Raw genomic sequence first — 24,065 nt, forward strand, 5'->3', positions numbered from 1 at the left:
TTCAGTATGCATGAAATAGCATTTCACCCCCCCCTTTAAACAAGGACTCCGTAACAAAGACAGAAACAAACCAGGTATTTATAGACAGGTGCAAACAATGAAAGTGGAAACAGCTGAAAACAATGAACATTGACGAAAAGGGGAATTGAGACCTCTAGTGGACACCCAGGGATACACAGACCAGACACACTGTGACAATTGGCTTCTAAAGTAAGGAGTCGACTCTGAATCGCAGAAACGAGTCGTTATAGATTTCAAAGCTTTTGCCCATCTCTATTTACGTCACTAGAACACTTTGCATAATAATCTCCGCCTACCGTGTTGGGAGAAACAAAACTCTGACCTGCCCCACCCCCCCACACACAGACGCTCTGGTTGGTGTGATAGCATCATGTTGAGGAGACAGTGTGTTTTTAATTGTGAAGGCAACTTTGTTTTATTTTCACTGCCAAAGAATGAAGATCAGAAGAACCAATGGCTAAAATTCATTTTTACCACAATACCAGAGCAGTACAACAAATCCCTTTTGTTGTGTTCACAACATTTCACTGATGACTGCTTTTCTAATCTCGGTGAGTTCAAGGCTGGATTTTCAAAGCGTTTGGCCATAAAAGAGGGTTCATTACCAACTTTATGTGGACCAACGAGCATCTCCGAATCACAACGTGAAGTATGATTATGAAGTTATGTGTTTGTTTTCTCCCGAGCGTCGCATGAGTGCTGTCTGCAGCCTTTGACTACGCTGATCTTCATTTACAAACACGTCATTAAAATGAAGTCTAACTCCGTGAATACTCAACGAAGAGACATGAGAGAAATATCTATACCTATGTCTTGACATGTCTACTTTAAAACTAAACAAGTGCTGCCGAAAACTGATATTCTGTTATAAAGTAATCCATATGAAAACAACGCAATGTCTGTTTTTCATGTCGCCCTTCATTATATATAATGTGACCACGCATTACCACGCATCAGATTCAAACTGGAGCGCGCGGCTTGAATACACACACACACAGAAGAAAAAGCAGCGAGACTGTTCATGTTTTTTATTTTACTGTTTGCTTCGTGGTGAGAGGAATGAGACATAATTCACCCCAAACAGATGCTAACCCATTGTTTACCATGAAGTTGTGTGCGGAACAACCAATCAAACCTGACTATGTCACTTGACCAATCAGAACACAGTATGTTACCGAAAGGTGGGGTTTAAGGAAACTCAATCAGGAGTGCCTATGCATAGGGCCCGGGATCTTGTGCAACGCCCCTGAATATAGTGGTGATTCAAATTAATGTATTTAATATAATTTTTTTTAGGAGAAGGAAGCATAGGACTTGCCATGGCATGGCAGCAAATATCAATATCTTCTCTTCCGTGTCTGTTCTGAGATTAGAGTTCAAATCAAAGCAGTCTGGATATCCGGTTCGCGAAAGAATCATTCAGTTCACAAAATCGAACTGAATCGTTTTAAACGGTTCGCATCTCTAATACGCATTAATCCACAAATGACTTATGTTAACTTTTTTTTTTTATGTGGCTGACACTCCCTAAGAGTTCAAACAAACCAATATCCCGGAGTAATGCATGCACTCAAACAGTACACTAAAATAAAAATTAAATAAATATAAAATATTTAAATATAAAATATAAAAATAAATCTAAAATATCTTAAACTGTGTTCCGAAGATAAAGGGAGGTCTTACATGTTTGGAACAGCATATGAGTTATTAATGACATAATTTTCATTTTTGGGTGAACTAACCCTTTAAGGGAAAAAAACAATCCACCATATAAATCATACTCAAATATTTGTTATATATATATATATATATATATATATATATATTAGGGGTGTAACGATACGCGTATTCGTATTGAACCGTTCGGTACGAGGCTTTCGGTTCGGTACGCGGTACGCATTATGTACCGAACGGTTCGTTGGACTAATTAATTATATTTGGAAAATAAATAAAAAATTGTAAAATATAATGATATGCGTTCAACAAGGTAGCCCAATAACCCAAACGACGTAACAGGCAACGCCCCTGACACTCCCGAAGAAGAAAAAAACACCAACTTATATGTTTATGTTAGATTAGACTACTCAGTCAGGCGCTCGCTCACTCAGTACGCGCTGAAGGCTCGTTGCAAAATGGCCAATGCGTTTAACAGACCAGAAATATAAGATCCTCCAGTAACCAACAGGTCTGGTGTTTGGGTGCACTTTACCAATCGATCGGGGCATCCAAACAAGCACGGAAATCAAAATGGACTAGTACTGTACTGTGTCAGAATTTCCTGAGCAGTACGATACAATTAACAGGCCTGCACGTTATTAGATAGAAGAACTGTTATAAATAGAACGTATGCACAGGCAGTTTTGAAAACTCCACCTACTTTGCTCTTGGAGCGCAAATCGCGTTGTATCTGAAGGGCAACAGCGCATACCGCGTCCTGTGTGAAAGACCCTTTAGCCATTTTCCAACGAGCCTTCAGCGCGTGCTGAGTGAGCGAGCGCCTTACTCTGTAGTGGAAAACGCAGGTTTTAAGAACATGCTTAATGTAATTGAGCCCCGTTACAATATTCCTTCACGAGCCCATTTCAGCCAGACCGTAATTCCTGCTTTGTTCCAAAAAACATAAGCCCTAAAGAGAACCAATTGAGTAAAAACACACTATATAAAGAGTTTTAGAGTTCCATAAAAAGTTTAATCTTTGTATTTGTTCATAACTACTACAACAATATAACATTTTCAATTTTTTTTAATAAGGATCTGTTTTTGCTTTATACAGTATGCTGCTAAGAAAACACCATAGAAGATGGGTAAAGAATAGCTCCATCATTGTTCAATGTAAAAAAAAACACACACACAAAAAAAACATACTTTGTTAGTTTTAATAAAAAAAAAAAATTAAATAAAAATTTTAAATGTAATTTATTAGTGATGGTAAAGCTGAATTTTTACCATCATTACTGTAGTCTTCAGTGTCACGTGATCCTTCAGAAATCATTCCAATATGCTGATTCGCTGCTAAAGTAACATTTATTATCATCAATGTCGGAAACAGTTGTGCAGCTTAATACTTAATAGATTTTCTTTTTTTTTTTTTTTTTTTTTTTTTTTTTTTTTGATTCTCTGATGAAAAGAAAGTTAAAAAGAAATTGAAATAAAAATATTTTGTAATGTTATAAATGTCTTGACTGTCCCTTTTGATCAATTTAATGCATGCTAGCTTAATAAAAAATAAAAATAATTTAATTCAAAGCAAAAAAATACATAAATACCTAACCCAGAAATGGAGTAATTAATCACTCTACGGGCAGAAAAAAAAACATATTTTAGATGTCTGTTCTGCTTCCATTTTGTCTGCTACAGCTCTGATGTAAAATCCTGTATTTTTACCATACAATGCATCCAAACAACATCTGTCACTCTTTCAGCAGGGGATGGGGGAGAAAAAAAAAAACACTATTAAAGGCATGTTTGCCAGAAAAACTTGCAAATCAAGCAGCTGCAAGTCAGCAGTGTGAAACTTTTGCAGTCGTGTATTTGAGAGAGCTAAGCTTATTAGTTGCTCTTTATGGAGGAAGAATATTGACCATCTACTTGTTCTTGATGCTGGGGAGACAGACTGGCCTCGCTGGAGAACCTTGCCATCTCGTGATCCCAATTTGGCAAGCGTGGAGTCCACATGCTGAACATCTGCGAGGATGGCCCCGCTCCACATCACTAATAGCACACCAGCAGTTCTAGATACATCTCTCCATTTAGAGGAGAGAGAGAAATGCAGGCGTTCTTCCCATAGTGGACTTGTGAAAGCTCTGGATGGACAGGCTGCTATTCTTATTTTATGAGGTTTTCAAACTTTGTCACATCAAGTCAGACTTTCAAGATTTACATTTCATTTGATAACACGGTTGTTGTGTTCAGCCTGTTTTGATTTGTACCTTTAAGATTCCAAATACCTTTTTATGTTTTAATTTATTATTAAAACAGTGCTACATTCATTTTTCTGTGACACACGTGTTGTACTCAAAGCACTTTTAAAACAGCATAGACCTATTTGTATAGTATTTCCCATGCAGCCTGATTCCAGAGGCTGTAAAAACACATAAATCCACAAGTGTTTTTTCCACCCTTTTAATGAGGACGTTGTGTCATGCTGATAGAACTCAAGGAAGTTGTTTTGCTTACCTTTTCAGCTGATCACAGTGTTTGACTGAATCTTGGTGAGATGCTGCTTCTCAGTGAAGAGAAACTGAAGACAGGGGAAATGGAGGCTCATAATAAGAAAGGTACCTTAATTAAAGCTGAAGGAAACAAAGTGCCTCTCAAAAACACGGGGGACAGTTAGACTAATTCTACTGGCAAGGTGTTTGCTTATTTGTAAAGAAAAGGGGACAAATTAATCCAAAAGTGGTCCTCATGGCGCATGGTTAATAAAAAAAAAAATGCTGCACAGCTGCAAATTTCCCCGCTCAGCTGAGCTCCAGTCCAGGTTATCAAAGTTCAAGTAAAATAGTCAGGGTTTATCTGACCAGCCTCAGGCAGAGAGTTGATCATCAGGTCTCAAAATACTTGCAGCAGCACTGAGTACACAGAAACAGAGGACATATGTGTTAACAGTATAATATTCAATGGGTAAATTATGGGCGACTGAGACCATTTTTTCAAATTCAGTTTGTGTAAGGTTTTTTGCCATAAATTAAAAACATCAGCCTAACACATGATACATTTCAGTGACAAATTAAGAGAACAGTGAAAATGATTGGATAGATAGAGCTTAACTTGTTTGGAACCTGAAATATCCATGTAAGGATATGCTACAATGTTTCTGCCAATATCCTCAGTTCATAGCACTGTAATGGAAAGCTTTGATGCTATCTTGAAGGGATTTCCCCATTATATTCTTATCACACTCCCATGCTTCCTGATAGTCCTCTTTACTGTGATTACTTGATGTATTTTTCAGTTTATGAACAGTCACAATAGAGGGGCTCTTCTCACAGGAGAGGGACATGCTTTTGTGCTGATACGTCCCATGCGAGTGTCAGATTGTGTCGGATCTCTGAGCATTTCTATCTCAGATTGATGCCTAAAGATGAAGAACTGTGATAATCCTCTCGGAACACGTGTAAAGCGGTGTCGATGAGTCCTCGAGACGTGGCCCATTTTTCTGCAAAGTGTGCATGAGGGATAAGCTGCTTAGGAAAAGACACTGTCAGTCAGTTGTTTAATGAAGTTAAGAATTGATACAATAAATGTAAAGTGCTTGATAGCCTGCCAAAGAGACATCATAGAATCAGAGTTGAGCGGCTGCCCACGAGAGCGGAACTAATGGAGCGTAACGCTGCATGGCACTTTCTGGCTCAACTGTTTAGTCTGACTGTTTAAAAGTCTCCACCATTTACTCTGAAGATATTGCTGTGTTAGGTACAGAAAATCTAGTGCTGTTCTAAAATCCTAGCAAGCTGCCTTAGTAAGAGGCAGTATTTTAAGATATCATTTTCAGTAATAAGACTATTTCATGCCACGCTTGTGTTTGTTACGTATTTTTAAGCTTGATTGATTATTAACTCAGCTACATGTTAATGTCAAAATCAGTTGTGAGTCCAGTTTTCTGCATTATTAATGTGACTGCTCACTAAGACACCTAATTTTTAAAGCAGCCTTATATGATCTGTTGTAGCAATCGGAGAATACATTGCACTTGTATTCAAATAAAACCATTGGCTTTTGGAAGTTGCATATTTTTGGTGCTCATTTTGTTATGTTTTGGTAAATATGAGAGACGTCACTTCTGCTTTCTTTTTCTATTTATATGTTGGAAAAAACATATTTATGTGTGTGTCAGTGTAACTATTAAATAAATTAACAGGTGCTGTTAATATACAGCAATGTAACTCTCTGTTTATCTACCATAGTACAGTGTAATAATACAAAATATAGTTACAGGGTGTGGAGCAATAATCTGTATAATTCATTCATTCAGTCTATGTCATTCTCCAGGATATTAGAGCACTTTCAGACATGGACATTCACTTTTATTCTGTTGGCAAATTAAAAGAGATACAGTACACTTACATTAAAATCGTGTAAAGGCTGTATTACATGTTCCCTTGCTTTTGCTCTAGAGCATGATCTGTTTCATTCCATGTTGAACTAATAAGAAACAACGCTTTTAACCACAGGTCAAGAGCTGAAATTCCAACCACACAAATTTGAGATGCTGTTTGCGGTTCGATGGAACTATGAATTTAGGGAACACCAAATCGTTGAACTTCTATGTTGATAATGACAGAAATTGTGACCATAGTTGGCTAACCATGCTTTTGGGAAACACACTAGGGTTCAAATTTTGCTAATTTAACAGTGTAATTCAGTCAGCAATAGCTACCTTTCAGATATATATCTTGGGCTGATGCTTGAGTCACGATCCTGTTAGTCAAAGCGCCATTTTCGACAGCACCACAATTTACTAGGACCAGGGAATTACTGATCAATTTTACACTCTGGCCACTCTGATCCTTACAAATTTCTTATGAGGCAGTTAGCTCAAATCCTTCAAAAACCAGTGCTGAATTTAAACTCACTTTTATACTCACCAACTCGCATCCTGCATGTTAAAAAAACTGAAGTTATCATGTAGCTTCCCTGGATAAATCAAGAACAGGGAGCAGTTGAATCTGCCTGATGCCTTCCACAAATGTGAGAGGCTTTAGGTTTTACTTCATCTTCTTGCTGAAAAGAGAAAAGACAGTAAAGACACATCCAACTGAGTGGAAAGGGTAAAGAAACAGAGGACAGTAAATAGCCAGACATTAAATCCAATTAAGTTGTGGTGTTAGTGGAAAGGGAAGAATTATGCAAATGTTGTGCAGTCAGGTGTTTCTCCAACAATGTTTGTGGCTGAAAGCCTGTGTGGTAGTGGTCCACTGTGAAGGGGTTTCAAAGGTAAGCACATATTGTGTTAAAATATGATCCTCTCCTCTACAATTTCAGCAAATTCATTAAATTCAGGTTAGCTTTTGTAGGTTAAAAAAGGCCGTTTACACACCATCTTGCTGAAAAATTGGCTTTGATGCTGACTAATATGAGTAACTAATATGACCTTTTTTACATATTCTCTCATATGTTTATACAAGATATTGGAATTGATTATTACTTTGCCATGTTGCATTTGACGCATGCACATTTTTGTGTGTGTTTTATATGTACAAAACAGTAGAGTGGAGGTAATGTTTGTGCACTGTCTGATTGCACTCTGATTATATAAAATGATGTTTATATCTGTGTTCCTTTATCCTGTTTGACCAGCGTCTGCTTGTGAAAACACTGGCTGTCTCCAGCCTTAATTACAGCTGTACAGTGTGCACCGTCCACAGCTGCAGCTGGCAATTATTGCATGCCCGTATTGCTCAGAGAGCCCTGCTTTGATTCAGTACGGAGCCAGCTGAGATCAGACTCCATACACAGTCTGCTAAATGAACAGATGTGTTACATACAAGTGTGGCCCCTAAAGGTCCCTTCTCATCAGAACAAGCCTCGCTGCTGGAGAAATTTGGTTGATTTATAACAAATTTTAATGTCAGTCTGCCTGAGGAAAAGATCATCTTATTCCAGCATGGGTTTATTTGTCGACTGGTTTTTTACAAGGGAGTTTCTAGAAGGTGGCGGGTCATGATAAATATGGTGTTTAGTGTTTACAAGGGAAACTTATTGGTTTAGCAGAATCTCTAAGCTGCTCTTTTCAATACAGTGAAAGTGATTGGTGCTACCAAGCAAGACTTTTAGTGAACAACTTAAATTAAACCTGTTTTTTTCACAAAGCTATTGTATGTTTTTTATATACTATTACAGTATTTATTAATATTTTCAATTAGCTTTTATTGTTATATTTTCATACTTTTTGGAAATTTTGTTATGATTTTTAATTTTTTTTTTTTATACTTCTATTAAGTTTTATTTTTACTCCTGTAATTTCAGTACTTAAGCTTAAATTTACTGAGTTAAGTTAAATACACATCTTTAATTCAGCTCTATTTAATTAACTAAACATCTTTTTTATAGTTTGAGTTTTATATAACAATAACAACATTGTTTGGAGCTTGACAGCAGTGGTCACTGGTCACCACCGACCTTTACTGTCTAAACAAGTACAGCTCGGCCATTCTGCTAAACATTTCATGAAAGAAAGACATAGAGGTCTGGAATGATATGAGGCTTAATAAATGACGACAAAATTGTCATATTTGGATGGAATTATCTCTTTAACCAGACTGATGGAGACAGTTATTGGGACCAGCATCCAAAACACAACATGTGCTGGAGCCCAGCTATATTCTGGGCTTTTCAGAATTGCCAATGTCTTTCTTACATTTATTTTTGTCTGTGTTTTCAGGCGATCCAACAAATCGAGCTTTGTTTTTATTTGTGGTAGTGATTTGATTTGGCATGTTAGCGAAAGACTGGAACCAAAAATGTTGTGAACAAAAGGTCAGAAAGAGTTGAGCACCCCAGACTGAAGTGAAAGCATCAATTTATACATCTTTCAAGAATATGTTTCCTCTTCTGTGTTTTGAGTCACTTGACACCAATTTAGAGTTCTTTTTCATCCATCTGTGTTTTGTTGATATATTCCCTCCTGACATTTATTTGTCAGTGGTTTTGTCTTCATTTTTATTTTTATTTTTTATGTCATTGCAGAGTCAGGCTGCAGTGTTCCTGAATAATAGTATTTTGTCACTTTTGCTTTAAGAAAGACAGGGACTTTTTTATATTATTTTATTTTATTTATTTTAACTGGCTGTGGTACGGATATAAAAACCCGTTCCAGAAGCTATTGCCTTTGATTTCATCTTCTCTTATCAATATTACCCATATGGATCAATTAATATGGTGGGATGACTTAATTGTAGAAGTCGATATGTTTCTGGGGATGTGGAGTATTCATTTTCCTCTTGTTTGAGGAACAAACACATTGCATGATAATGCAAAATGAATATGACAGGAATGAGACAGAGAAAACATTGTTTGTTATGCCACCAAATGCAAATGCCCACTGACAGAATGATAAATTGTTCCATTTTTAATCAGCGTCTCTTTTGGTTTTTCATGTGAGTTGAAAAACTATCTTCTGTGAAGATTTTAATGCCTCAGAACTTTTGAAGTTTAAAGTGACCTTTTCCCCGATTAATCATAAGCGTCTTAAAAGGCATCCCTTTGAGAGATCCAAAGGTTCATTAAAGTATTAAATCTTTAAAAAAACAAAGGTTATGGTTTTCAAAGATTGTAGCTTGTTTGTTGTTATGGCCTCCTCGATACCAGAATATTACTTTTTTAATTAGTCATGGGTGTTTTTTCACAGGTCTACACAAGATATGGGAAATGCTATACTTTCAACGGGAACAAAACAACCTCCAGGAAGACGAAGCAAGGAGGGATGGGAAACGGGCTGGAGATCATGTTGGATATCCAGCAGGATGAATATCTACCTATCTGGAAAGAGACAAGTGAGTTATAATGCAACACAGAGATGATTTATGGTCTGAAAGTAGCAAAGTCATTCTATATTGTCTGGTTCTCAGATGTGTGTCTGCACAATCAGTTAAGATAAACATTTAAATTTGAGGTTAATTTGTGATGTTGTTTTTCCCATTTGTATTGATGGAGGGATATATGAGGCTCGTCTTTGTGTTATCATTGAAATTGCTCTTTCTGCTTACCCTCTCTCTGCCTTGCTCATCCTTTTTTGCAGATGAAACATCTTTAGAGGCTGGAATCCGTGTTCAGATCCACAGTCAGGACGAGCCGCCCTACATCCATCAGCTGGGCTTTGGAGTCTCTCCGGGATTTCAGACATTTGTATCCTGTCAAGAACAAAGGGTATAACCCTTCCCTTGAATCATTCTCAAACTTTTCAGTTTAAGTACCACCTACAGTAAAACCAGACCATCCAACTACCATCCTAACTTTTTATATAATGGTCTAGTGTTCTGTCATTTACTTACCGTCATGTTGTTCCAACAAAAGTAGATTTTTTGTTTTAGACAGTTCTTGCCTTACAGAATCCCAGAGAAAACTCGCTGTTCCTTGTTATACTGAAGTGAAAAAATAAAAATAAAAAATAGGGGCCAGTAAGAAAGCAATTAGTGGAAAAGGATTTTATGTGTGAAACATATTCAGAGTTTAGAAAGTGACTGGCAGGTGAAGGGTCACAATGCTTGTGAAGTTATAATATAAATGTGTATATTACAGTATTTCTACATCCATCTGCTGGCTAGTAATCTAAACACTATATCTTTGCTATATGACATCAAGTTAGTTTTTTTTTTTTTTTTTTTTGAGCAGGAGAATGGAGCATATTGAATTGCTATACTATACCTATAGTCCTGAAACATAACAAAAATGTTCTACTTAGTTGCGTTTGTGATTATCATAAAACAAGGAATATATGGTGGAGACTTGGACCTTTCCATTAGTTGGAGGATGGAGGCAGATCTGAATGCAAGCCTATAGTTGACTATAGGAAAGTACATTGGAAAATACTTTTGAACTACAAATGCAAAATATTGTTGTCTATATACAGTAGTCAGCATTTGAAATGGATCAAAAAAGTCAATCAGAGTTGTCCTAAGAGAAGAACTCATTTTGGTTTTAGATTTTAGGACAACTTTGATGAAAGGTTTTGATCCACTTCAAATGTTGACTACAATATATTTAAAAGTAGGGTAACATATTCTTAAAATTCAGATCTGTCTATGGTTTCACAAACAGTCTCATGCTTAAAAATGAGCGATGAATGCAATATTTTTGTTTCAAAGGCAGGCCACTCATTAAGCTTTCTTTCTGAAAATCAAGCCACACACAACTAAAATTTTGCTCAATTATCAGTCACCTCAGCTTTATGCTCTTTAAAATTATGGCGTAGCTTGAGAATGCTGCTTATTTCCATACTTAATTTGCATGTATGAATTCTCTCTTTATTTCTGTCTCTTCTGCTCTTACAATCTGTCTCTGTCTGTTTCCCTCTCACTTTATCTCCCTTGTTCTCTTCACTGTTCTCCCACTCTGTGTGTAGTTGACCTACCTGCCCCAGCCTTGGGGGAACTGCCGCTCCACCAGTGAGCAGATGATCCCGGGTTATGATACCTACAGTATCAGCGCCTGCCGCCTGCGCTGCGAGACTCTTGAGGTTCAGCGTGTGTGCAAATGCAGGATGGTGCACATGCCGGGTAACGCTACACCGATGCATTCATTTCCCACTCAACGTAATCAGCACGCTAATGTATTCTGCTAATTGCTAAAATACTAAATGAATAAACTCTTCTCATCTAATTTGCTCCAGGCAGTGGAGCCGAAAGCTTAATGCAAGTCTCTAAATTAACTTACTGTCTAGTCACACAATACCGGGAGCTCGGGTGGTTCATTTGGCGATTGGAGGGAAAATTTAGATGATCGCAATCCGCCAGCAATGATGAATACGGATGTTACATTCCACTTGAAGCAGCTGATAAACTATTTCCTCTTTAGAAAACCAATGACGTAGAGACTGAGGGACTTTCTCTGTCCCCAGAAGCCTCTTTTCTAATTAACTCCACCACACCTGAGTTGTTATCAGTGTGGCTTTTCAGAGAGCGTGTGACTGTTGGTGGCCGGGCTCTAATGGAAGCTCTGCTTCTCTGCTTTTCTCCTTTAATGTTCCTTAATCAATCTCCCATAATGAAAATTGTAAAGAGAGACTGTTCCAAATGCATTAACTCAAAGGCCATTTTCTCTTAGGTGCCATATGTATTTCCTCGAACTGGTTGCTCTTTTGATGGATTCGGGTGGCGAGTTGGACCTCCTGAGGTATTGTGTGTCAATGGGTGTTGGGTTTTTAAGACTTCATAAATGTGCCTTTGGGGAGGGTTTGGATCATTCCATTTTGGGTGCAATTAGGCTTAGACTGATGATCATGAGGGAGGCGTGGTGAAAGCGAACCCATCTCCCTCAGTCACACACTGCCTTCCATCATTTTAGGGTGAATGACAAAAAAAGAGAAACGCTGTCTTTTTCTCTGCCGCTCACACTTTTTCTTCCTTGGCTGGTGGTGAAATAACAGCAATCATTTTGCTCATGATTGATCAGAGTCATTATGTATTTTGTTTCTCAGGAGATGCCGATATCTGTACTCCCAGCAATATCAAATGTGTGGACAAAGCACTCGGTAAGCAAGCGTTTTTCATTTTTGCTAACATCCTGGAGTGTAATATCTCTGGAGGTAGTGGGCACAAATAGCTTAATCCCAGATAAACAGATGATTCTGTGTGTGGTCTGGGGTGGGAGACACAGGATTACTCAGTCAGTCCATGAAATATAATGTTCTCCAGCCGCTTTGACATCCTTTACATAGCAGTATTAAACTGCAGATCCCTGCAGTGCATTACCCTCTGATACCCTCACGGTGTTATCACCTGCTGTCTTGTTTCACTGATTTTATGACACTCCTAAATGGAGCGGCTCATGAAAAGTTGATGATGAGAGATGTATTGGTACAATTGTGATAGTCCTTATCTAATAAGCCAGAAATTTAATTACCTCCGCAGTCAAAAGGAACCCGACCCCATTTAATGGGTGGTTGAACTAAATCCAGATATATCTTGAAAGAATGGACTGTACTAGCATTCACTGGATTGACTTATTCAAATATTCAAACTGAAATCTCTACTATGATAGGCTAGTTTCTCGATCACACACATAACAACAACAACAAACATGTTTGCTTAAAATTTAATCTAAAAGCATTGAGATTCACATATAACTTAAAAACAATTCACAGATTCACTGCTGGGAAAAAAAAGGATTATAAAAAAAGATATTATGCAGCACATCTGTTTTCAGCATTGATAATAATAAGAGATGTTTCTTGAGCACTAAATCAGCAAGACTGGAGAGATAGCTGCTGAAAGTTTAGTTTTGCCATCACAGGAATAAATTTCTTCTTAAAATATATTAAAATAGAAAATATTATTTGCAATAATATATCACAGTGTTGATATTATTATTAGTAGTAGTAGTAGTTATATTTTTTATTTGGTGTTTTGGTGAGCATAAGAGATTATTTCAGAAACATTAAAATATATTTCAGACCACAAACATTTGAATGGTAGTTATAACATACTCTATATATACTGTATGAAATATGATTATAGAGACATACAGCTTCATTTCTAAATATAAATATATAGGCTATTTAACAAGCTATTTCTCACCCAAATAACTTCAGTGTAGTTAGATGCTAGTAGTATGTAGTGTGCGAGACTTGTTTAAAAACTTGAAATTATGAGAGGCCTGATACATTTCAAAGTAGCTTCCCAAAAAACTGCAACATCTGCATGTAATAATGTATATCAAAGACAGTAAGTAGTGTTGTCGCATGTTTACAAAATTTTGTTCTAAAAAGTGGGAATTGATGTTAAATATGTGGTGTATTCTGTGTACACTCGGCCAGATTTATAAGCATGAGTGTGTGCATGTGAGAGTGTGTGTGCTCTCTGAATGCCCTTCAGAAATCAAATTCAATCTGAACATCATGCTGAGTGTGTTTCAAACATCTTATGGATGATCATTTAGCACTGATGGTATCTCTCCACATTAGTTTGATGAATGAAGAATGGATGTGCAGGTGTGGGCTGGAGCACCTGCTCTCTCTCTCACACACACATACATCTGTCTGCTACTCTTAACTAGCGTGTGTGTGTGTGTCCTCTTCACAGCACTGCTACAGACAAGTTCAGGTGACACATGCTCCTGTGAAACTCCCTGTAACCTGACGCGTTATGGTAAAGAGCTGTCCATGGTTAAAATCCCCAGCAAAGGCTCGGCACGCTACCTATCTAGAAAATATGACAAGTCTGAAGACTACATCAGGTGTGGCAACCTTTCCACATTCAATATAGTTTGGAACAGATGTATACTGTACTGATTCTGTAGGATTTACCCATACATGTTTTATTGTCCTTTTGTTTTAGGGACAACTTCCTTGTTTTGGACATTTTCTTTGAAGCTCTAAATTATGAAACAATAGAACAGAAAAAAGCATATGACGTTGCAGGTTTATTAGGTGGGTCTCATAAGCCTCATTTTACCACTTCATTTTATCTTCAGGTAATTTTCAGTACACCCAAACTTGAGCATTTCTGAGTTAAAACCAAGATAAAATTTAACTCTCTTTACTTTCTTTATGCATTTGGTGTTATTGTGAACAATTCATTAGAGCACATTTTTCCAAAGAAGAAACATGTTTGTGTAATTTTGTATAATTTCATAAAATTATAACAACTTTTTCTTCTGACTTCAAAACACAATAGCCAAACTATCTAAAAGCTATTGGATCACCCAAAATCTTGTTTCAGTCCCTTGTTATTTTAGTACTATTTATATACCATTTAAATAAGAAATAAGAAAAGTTATAAGCTTTTATTGTATATTTTTACGTTCTCATTTTGATTTTATTATAGAATTTTATCAAGTGCTTTTATAATTTTTATTAGTTTTTTTTTTTGTCTTTAGCTTTAATAATTGTAATGCATAAACTTTATGTTTTTTCATCTAATATTTAAGCTTTATTTCAGTTAACAAAAAAAAAAATTTTTTTTTTTTTACATTTGAGTCAAAAATATGGCATATTAAAGAATATGTGTTGCAAATGACAATTAATGTTGGAAAAAAAAATATAGCAAATTGTGCTTACTCGTTCTTACTTTTTAATTTCAGGGGACATTGGTGGGCAGATGGGTCTTTTTATAGGAGCCAGTGTTCTGACCATCTTGGAGATTTTGGATTATGTATATGAGGTAAGCGAAGCATGTATTGTTTTGGCCCCGTTTTCCCATTCCACCTCCAGTCATTTTAACCAATAGCTCTTCTCCTGCAATGTTTTTACATTGTGAGCAGTATTTCCCAAAAGAGCAGATAAGACTGGACCTCTGAGCTGAGCAGCAGAAATGCTGATGCTGCTAAACTGTTTATAGCCCTCATTTGTCCTACTTTCCCCGCTGCCCTCTTCACCCTGACTCCCCCTCTCTTTCCTAGGTGATCAAACACAGGTTGGAGCGTTTGCTTGGGTCACAAAGAGATGACAAAAAGCAAACCCAGCAGCAGCAACAGGCCAGCACAGTCGCCACAGTAAAGCTGGATGAAATGAAAGCTAAGGTAAGCCACATGCTAATCTCTGGAGCATTACTGTTAGGATGCAGCACAGATCAACTCTGTGAATAGGAACAAAGCCCGGAGGGAAATATAACATCAGCAGCAGGATATTGAGTCATGACTGGGATGCCAGGCTGTCTGCTTAGTCTGGGATTGAATCAAACATCCCTTGTTCTTAATGCAATCCAATCTTCTGTTCATGGAAGAAGAACATAGATGTTGGCAGAGCACACTTTATTCATGAGAAACGTAGTGTGCTCAAAACTAATTTGATTGAACGCATGGCCAGTGGGTCTTGACCCAAGATTGTTCAGTCATTATTAAGTTGCGTGTTACAGCTTTAAAATCTGAATCATGCTGAAGCCAGTGTAAAGTAGCCAATATACTGTATGTTACAGTACTAAATAATTTTTTTTTTCTGAATAAAATAATAATTAATTGTTAGAGAACAAATAAGAATATTTGTTCATGTCACACGATCCTTCAGAAATCATTCTAATATGCTGGTTTGGTGCTTAAGAAACATATCTAATTGTTGACAATGTTGAAAACAGCTTAATATTTTTAAGACTATTTCCAGGATCTTTTGATAAATTAAAAGAAAGTATAAAGAAAAGCATTTATTTGACAGTTTTGTAGCAATCTAAAAGTATTAATTTCTTTACAAAAAACTGTTTCTGGCCCCAAATTTAGAACAGTAGTGTATATACTTTTTTTTTTTTTTCCTGACATTTTCCTTGCACACCCCGTAGATTCACAGACCTAGTTTGAAAACTACAAGCTAAAATACTACATGGAGGAAGACTTTATATTATGCCACTATTGGTTCAAAATGTGGTGTCTTTAATCATGGTACTGTTGCCACCATTTTATATATACAATAAGCCATTCAAGGTGGTGCATACCAGTGAGTTTACCATGGTTAAAGGAGTTTAACCATGATAAACCACTGTAACACTCAGCCTCGAGTAGATTTTCATTTTATGACAACACAGATTAAACAATGGGTCACAGCATTAGGGATTTTATTCACAACCTAACAGTGTGTACGATGTAGGAGTCGAAGTATTCTTGCAGAATCCTGTCTGACATTCTCTGTTCCTGTCAGGATTCTGGCGAGATGAGCCGGAGCCACTCGGAGGGAGCTTATGCTAACACCATCCTCCCAAATCACCATCACCACCACCATACCCATCACCGAGTCTTCGAGGACTTTGCCTGCTAGGAAGACCCGTCAGGTGGGTCAAATGCTGTTGACATCTACAGAAAGAGTTCTCTCAGTGCTGAAGGTGGGCTCAATGAAAGGCCCTCAAATCCCAGCGCTAACCTCTCTCGCTGTCACCAGTTAAAGCTACAGCCAAAGCCGAACTCTAAACCCTCGCTTCTAACCGAACGCTGGCATGGATCGGACATTGCGGTCCAACAGGAGACTATCTGAAATCTTTTCCTCATTACCCACCCCCCACCCCTTTCAGGAAGTGACATCAGTGGCAACTCTACGATTTCTACACTGGATACGTTTGGTACTGGGCCTCTACAATATCAAGGCATAGACTGCATGATATCTAGAGCTGCCTCATACTCCAGGTCCTTTTTGAAGCATTGCATTCTTTATATTTTGTCAGCTGTTCGAATTTTATTCGGTCAGTTCTCATCTTGTGAAATATTATAATTCAGATTAACCTACAAATGTAAATGATGTATTTGAATCGTGGCTTATCAGCCCTTAAGGATCCAGAGCGTAAGAGAAATAACTTTACTCTGGTATACTCTTTCACTGAAATCATGGGGATGGTGTAGAATAGTTTGTGTTTCAGAAAAGTAATATATATCCATCTCTTCTGGATATGCCTGGTAAATGTTTTCCTCTCAGATGGTTTATGATTAATTTAACTTAAAGTATATTAAATAATCCACAAATTTTGTAATGTTGTTTATAGAGATGTAATGTGTGAGTGGTAATGGGTGTCATTAGCAGTAACAACATCATATTCTTGTGAGGTTATTTCCCAACGGAGAGCCAAAAGATGTGTACAGTAAAGCCCACCAGCGCCAGAAGAAGCCATTGCGGTAGCCATGTGGAAAACGTTTGTTTCATCCATCCATCAGCTGATGGATCCAGTTTCCCAGACCTTCCAAAAGTGTTTAATAAAACAGACCTTATGTTCCAAGTTTCACTTTTGAATGAGACCGAGTGCACCGGTCCCAGAGAGAATGATAAACTAGGTTTGCTCAGCACACTCGCAAAGTATGAGTAATCTGATGCACCGCGGCGTATGGCTACATGTTTAAAAGTCGGTCGATGAGATTTTCTCAGGGTTCTTAGCTGTGAAATGTCTAGCGGTTTCTTTGACAAAAGGCCAGATGTGCAAAGCATTTCAATCAGAAACAACCGGCTTCTTTGTGCGTGAAATTCAGCAGGAACTGACATTCAATGACAATTCAAAGACGAAAATGTTTTCCTTTTTAGCTACAGTCCTATTATGCTGGAATTGAATTGCGGTTACAAATATGGCTAATAGTACTGTAAGTCAACAGTGTAGCACCTCTAAATTTTCTACTTATTTATTTTTTATTATATATTCTTTTTTCTGTTTTCTTTTTTTTTTTTTGAAAATTGTGCAGTTCCTGTATAATTGTCTGATTTTCTTTTTTATTAGGTTGGGTGTTGTAATTTAATATCATGTAAGATTTTATTGTTATATTACATAAAACACATATATATTTAATCATACTTATTGTGCTAAATGTGCTGTGTAATTTTCGGTCGCTGTGATTTTGCCGAGTAAGACATGTTCCTGGATCAACATCTTTTGATGAATCTGGATCAACATTATTGTCCAAAAATATAGACTAAATCCAATCCCTACCCATAAACCTATCCCTACCCATAATTTATCCCTAAAATCAGTACGACATGTCCCTTGCGCTGACATGTCAGTGCAAGGGAGTAGAAGCTCCTAACCCTGATCGTAAGCCTAAAACTGATATTTCCTAAAAAGTTATCCCTCAATTCAGATTCAGGTTAATTGGAATGTTGTTCCACGATCAACAAGGATGTTGATCCAGGAACATGCTGTACTTGGTAAAATCACGGTCATCATAATTTTCTCCTGCACATTTAGTACACTTTAACAAACGGCTGCTGTGATTAGTTATCGCAACTCTTAAACTTTTACGTCAGAATAAGTAATAATGTGTTGTTTCAACTTTAAAAAGTATGTGTTTGTTCCTGACTTAAAGTTCAGTTAAAAACAGCCAATTTTAGGTTGTTATAATTAATTGCAGCAGCATTTTTACACATTTTCTGGGCTTATTTTGTTTTTCTACATTCACAAACTACATGATTTTCTTATAAATGACAGAGCTGTGTATCCTCTATAGATTAGATCCAATTTGCAAAGGAGATTTTGCATTGTTATTTTCATATTTTCCGGAATGGATCTCATATTTGGGTGTCAAAAACATGCAGCATATAGAAATTCCATACAAAAGTAATCATGGCTGATATAGGTTTTAATATTTATAAAATTGTATCAAAGTGGCATTTTTAAAAGTTTCCAGTCCGGGTCTTGATGGCACACTGAGCCGGTTATGCATAATAATGCAGTTTACTGTCATAACTGTGCTGTCAGCAGTCAAAGCAGAAGAGCTGACATGTCAGTGCATGTCCAAGAATTGCACTGGAACAAATCACTCAGATTTGATTTGGCATTATCTGTCAACCTCATGCACTTGTACAGTTGTATATTCATGCATTTGTGGCCTATCTTACCTGTGCAGAAGGAATTGCTCCAAATGTTGAAATGCAATTGCGTGTGCACGACTCACAGGTCTTTTAAAAAAAATACTTATTTCATAGTCCTTGCCACTTAGCAAATAGCAACGATTTTTTACAATCCAGCAGGCAGATCTGCATCAGAAAGAGGATGTAAAGGCTTCCACACCAATTAGACATTTATCCAAACAGGTGTTAAAAAAACTGTTCTGTTTTCAGCAATTAACACAGTTCTGTTCTCCTAAATAGATTGTATCTATTCATGATTTCATACAAATTACATCATCTTCTTGGAGTAATACAGGTGAAAAATTACGGAGAGAAAAATAGAAGAGACTGTAGGAAGTGGAAAGGGGAAAGAGAGGAACAGCGGAAGCACAGCAGGAACAACCGGAGCAACTTCTTGTTTGGGACAACGTCCATTTCCTCCATGTAGCGCTTGTGCGTGAGTGGATTCAGAATCACTCACATTTTCTTAAACTGTTTCTTCCAGAAAGCATTCTATTTTTAAATTCAGTTAAGTAAAGATTTAACATTTACACTTTTCTTTTCTTGGATCAATAACTTTCAATGCATCACCTGTGTTAAATTACTTTGAATTCTTCAGACATCAATTCCATTCAGGTCCATTTGTGGCAGCGTTAAGCTCTATGTGTGCGTTTTTAAAGCTGTGCCACACTGCTTTAACTTTGAAGTGCTGTTCTTTTCCACCCGCTTTCGCCAGCCAGACCACCATTTAGCTCCAAGAGGGGGCCATAAAACAAGGCACTGAAGCAGCATATAGCGCAAACAGACTGTTGAGATTTCCACACGATTAAAGGCATCAAGACTAATCAGACTAATTACCCATTATGCCCCAGAACCTAATGGACTGTATACCAGACCTCAGAGAACACATAATACAGTTTGTACAAAGGTCTGCTGTTATGACCGTGGTTTCTGTTTTTATAACTGTAACAATGGCACGTACTGCAGTCCAATAATAAAATCTTGATAAATGAATCACTTTGGTTCGGTTCACTGAGATATAAGCACATAACACGGTGTTCTTTTTGATGCCTTATGATTCCACTGAGGATGCTGGACATCTTAAAGGAATGTGCTGGGTTCAATACAAGTTACTCTTTTGACAGTATCAGTCATTTACCATATAAAATTATGTTGACACGTCCCTTAGTTTATAAAAACAAGCAAAAATGTGAAATGTTGTTAAAATAACTTCTGTAATAATTAACCATAAGGCTAAAGGGATACTGGAGACACCTTTACAGTTTAAACAACAGACATTTTGGTAGCACTATGTTTTACGGTACTTACCTGAAATGTATGTACATGGTAGCAAATAAGAAACATGGCTGTACTTAACAGTCGTACATGCATGGTAAATTGTTTGTACATACAGACAAGTGTGGGTAAGAACGGTCACTAATTAGATACTTTACTATACTTACTAATATATATACACATGGTAAATATGTAGTACTTTGGGACAAGTGGGTATAAACAGACACATCCTTACAGTATCCGTATATGGTAACTAAAAAGACACATTACTGTACATACTAATGAAACGTGGTATTATGTCTGCCACCTATAGAAAAAAGAAAAAAAAAACTGTTCCTGTTAGACATCAAATCTTTTACTGCTGATGGGTTTCATTTATTTTAGTCTAATTTTGTGCTGAAGACCAGCATCCCATTGATCATGATGTATCACAGTGTCTGGAGTGACAAAAATGCTAGTGATTGTTGGATGTACATTTTTAAAAAGTGAGCTGCTGGGGAAAAATTTGAACGGAATAAAACCTGTGATGTAAAAATGAGTCATATATAATTATATACTGCTGACATCAGCTGCCTGGTGCTTATATGGGTTCACCGTGTGCCCAAAGGCAGCATATGTGGTTAAGGGCTCTAAAAGAGAGGACATATAAATAGAGGTGAAATTTTACAGCATCTCATTAGGGCCCGAGCACCGATGGTGTGAGGACCCTCTTGGAATTGCTCCGTTTATTATTATTATTATTATTATTAGGGCCCGAGCACCGATGGTGTGAGGACCCTCTTGGAATTGCTCCGTTTATTATTATTATTATTATTATTATTATTATTATTATTATTATTATTATTATTCTTCTTCTCCAAAATGAATCGCATTTTTGAGGGCCTAAACATGCTCGAAAAGTCATGAAACTTTGCACACACCTCAGAACTGGCGAAAATTTACGTCTGATATGGGTTTCAGAAGTGGGTGTGGCAAAATGGCTCAACAGCGCCACCTATACACGTTCAACGGTGTGCGCCTCGAGCTACGTTTCATGTACATGTATGAAAATCGGTATACACATGTAACTCTCCAATACCTACAAAAAAGTCTCTTGGAGCAAAATCCGAAACCCAACAGGAAGTCGGTTATTACTAATATTATGAGCAAATTTTGTGTCATTTTTGTCATTTCCATGCGTTGTATTTTAACGAACTCCTCCTAGAGATTCATTCAGATCAACACCAAATTTGGTATGCCTAATCTGAAGGCCTTTGCGATGTTAAATTGCGAAGCTTTTGAGTTTTCGTTAATGGGCGTGTCCGTGGCGGCCTGGCGAATTTCGATGATTCGCCATGAAACAGGAAGTTGCTATAACTCAGACATACAATGACCAATCTGCCCCAAACTTCACATGTTTGATGAGACTCCTGACCTGAACAGATTGACATGCCCATATTCAGTTATAGTCATAGCGCCACCTATTGGCAACAGGAAGTGACATATTTTACACTGCGATGAACTACTCCTAGAAATTTTATGACATCAATGTATTTTTTGTGGTCAGTCTAATCTAAAGCCCTGTGCGATGTTAAGTTGTGAAGATCTTGAGTTTTCGTCAAAAGGCGTGTCCATGGCGCCGTCACGAAGTTCTATGTCTCGCCATGGGAATAAAAGATGTTATAACTCAGGCATAAAATGTCCGATCTTCCCCAAACTTCACATGTGTGATAAGAGTCCTGGCCTGAACACATCTGAAGGCCAAAATTCCATCAGGTGTGGCAAAATGGCTCGATAGCGCCACCTATACACTTTCAACAGAGTGCGCCTCGAGCTATGTTTCACGTACATGTACAAAAATCGGTATACACATGTAACACACCAATACCTACAAAAAAGTCTTTTGGTACGAAATCCGAATCCCAACAGGAAGTCGGTTATTTAGAATTTTCTCTGCAATATTGGCGTTGTTTTTGCCATTTTCAGGGGTTGTACTTTAACGAACTCCTCCTAGAGATTTATTCAGATCAACACCAAACCTGGTCAGTGTAATCTTAAGCCCTTTGCGATGTTAAATTGCGAAGATCTTTAGATTTCGTTAAAGGGCGTGTCCATGGTGGCCTGACAAATTTCGATATTTCGCCATGAAAAAGGAAGTTGCTGTAACTCAGACATACAATGTCCAATCTGCCCCAAACTTCACATGTTAGATAAAACTTCTGCCGTTAACAGATCTACATGCCCACATTCAGTTATAGTCATAGCGCCACCTATTGGCAACAGGAAGTGACATGTTTTACGCTGCGACAAACTACTCCTATAATTTTTTTGAGATTAACATATATTTTGTGGTCAGTCTAATCTAAAGGCCTGTGCAATGTTAACTTTTGGAGATCTTGAGTTTTTGTTAAAGGGCGTTTCCATGGCGCCATGACAAAATTTGATGTCTTGCCACAGCAAGAGAAGTTGTTGTAACTCAAGCATAAAATGTTTAATCTTCCCCAAACTTCACATGTTCGATAAGAGTCCTGGCCTGAACACATCTGAAGGCCAATATTCCATTATAATGATAGCACCACCTGCTGGCAACGGTAAGATTGGCACATATATGGGATATACTTTGATATATTCCACTTATATTTAGGACATTAAATGCATATTTCTCAACGTTCACCTTTTTACTAAAGCAACACGATGGCGGTGAGCCCGGGTGCGAGGGCCCGTTCATCGCTGCTTGCAGCTTTAATTATTATTATTATTATTATTATTATTCTTCTTCTCCAAAATGAATCGCATTTTTGAGGGCCTAAACATGCTCGAAAAGTCATGAAACTTTGCACACACCTCAGAACTGGCGAAAATTTACGTCTGATATGGGTTTCAGAAGTGGGTGTGGCAAAATGGCTCAACAGCGCCACCTATACACGTTCAACGGTGTGCGCCTCGAGCTACGTTTCATGTACATGTATGAAAATCGGTATACACATGTAACTCTCTAATACCTACAAAAAAGTCTCTTGGAGCAAAATCCGAAACCCAACAGGAAGTCGGTTATTACTAATATTATGAGCAAATTTTGTGTCATTTTTGTCATTTCCATGCGTTGTACTTTAACGAACTCCTCCTAGAGATTCATTCAGATCAACACCAAATTTGGTATGCCTAATCTGAAGGCCTTTGCGATGTTAAATTGCGAAGCTTTTGAGTTTTCGTTAATGGGCGTGTCCGTGGCGGCCTGGCGAATTTCGATGATTCGCCATGAAACAGGAAGTTGCTATAACTCAGACATACAATGACCAATCTGCCCCAAACTTCACATGTTTGATGAGACTCCTGACCTGAACAGATTGACATGCCCATATTCAGTTATAGTCATAGCGCCACCTATTGGCAACAGGAAGTGACATATTTTACACTGCGATGAACTACTCCTAGAAATTTTATGACATCAATGTATTTTTTGTGGTCAGTCTAATCTAAAGCCCTGTGCGATGTTAAGTTGTGAAGATCTTGAGTTTTCGTTAAAAGGCGTGTCCATGGCGCCGTCACGAAGTTCGATGTCTCGCCATGGGAATAAAAGATGTTATAACTCAGGCATAAAATGTCCGATCTTCCCCAAACTTCACATGTGTGATAAGAGTCCTGGCCTGAACACATCTGAAGGCCAAAATTCCATCAGGTGTGGCAAAATGGCTCGATAGCGCCACCTATACACTTTCAACAGAGTGCGCCTCGAGCTATGTTTCACGTACATGTACAAAAATCGGTATACACATGTAACACACCAATACCTACAAAAAAGTCTCTTGGTACGAAATCCGAATCCCAA

General features: G+C 37.5%; 1 protein-coding gene across 1 annotated transcript in view; it reads left to right on the forward strand.

Moving 5' to 3' along the window:
• The window catches only part of LOC113053580 (acid-sensing ion channel 4-A), a 91,616-nt gene extending 74,252 nt beyond the window's left edge, over positions 1-17,364 (forward strand). The window contains exons 2-10 of the mRNA XM_026218713.1: positions 9,371-9,515; positions 9,761-9,888; positions 11,084-11,237; positions 12,158-12,211; positions 13,761-13,914; positions 14,016-14,107; positions 14,761-14,840; positions 15,079-15,198; positions 16,304-17,364. Coding sequence (XP_026074498.1) covers positions 9,371-9,515; positions 9,761-9,888; positions 11,084-11,237; positions 12,158-12,211; positions 13,761-13,914; positions 14,016-14,107; positions 14,761-14,840; positions 15,079-15,198; positions 16,304-16,420 — 1,044 coding nt within the window. The 3' untranslated portion in view covers positions 16,421-17,364. The remainder of the gene's footprint in view (positions 1-9,370; positions 9,516-9,760; positions 9,889-11,083; positions 11,238-12,157; positions 12,212-13,760; positions 13,915-14,015; positions 14,108-14,760; positions 14,841-15,078; positions 15,199-16,303) is intronic.
• Positions 17,365-24,065: the final 6,701 nt, after the last annotated feature.

The sequence above is a fragment of the Carassius auratus genome, chromosome 34, assembly GCF_003368295.1.
Source record: "Carassius auratus strain Wakin chromosome 34, ASM336829v1, whole genome shotgun sequence".
NCBI lineage: Eukaryota > Metazoa > Chordata > Actinopteri > Cypriniformes > Cyprinidae > Carassius > Carassius auratus.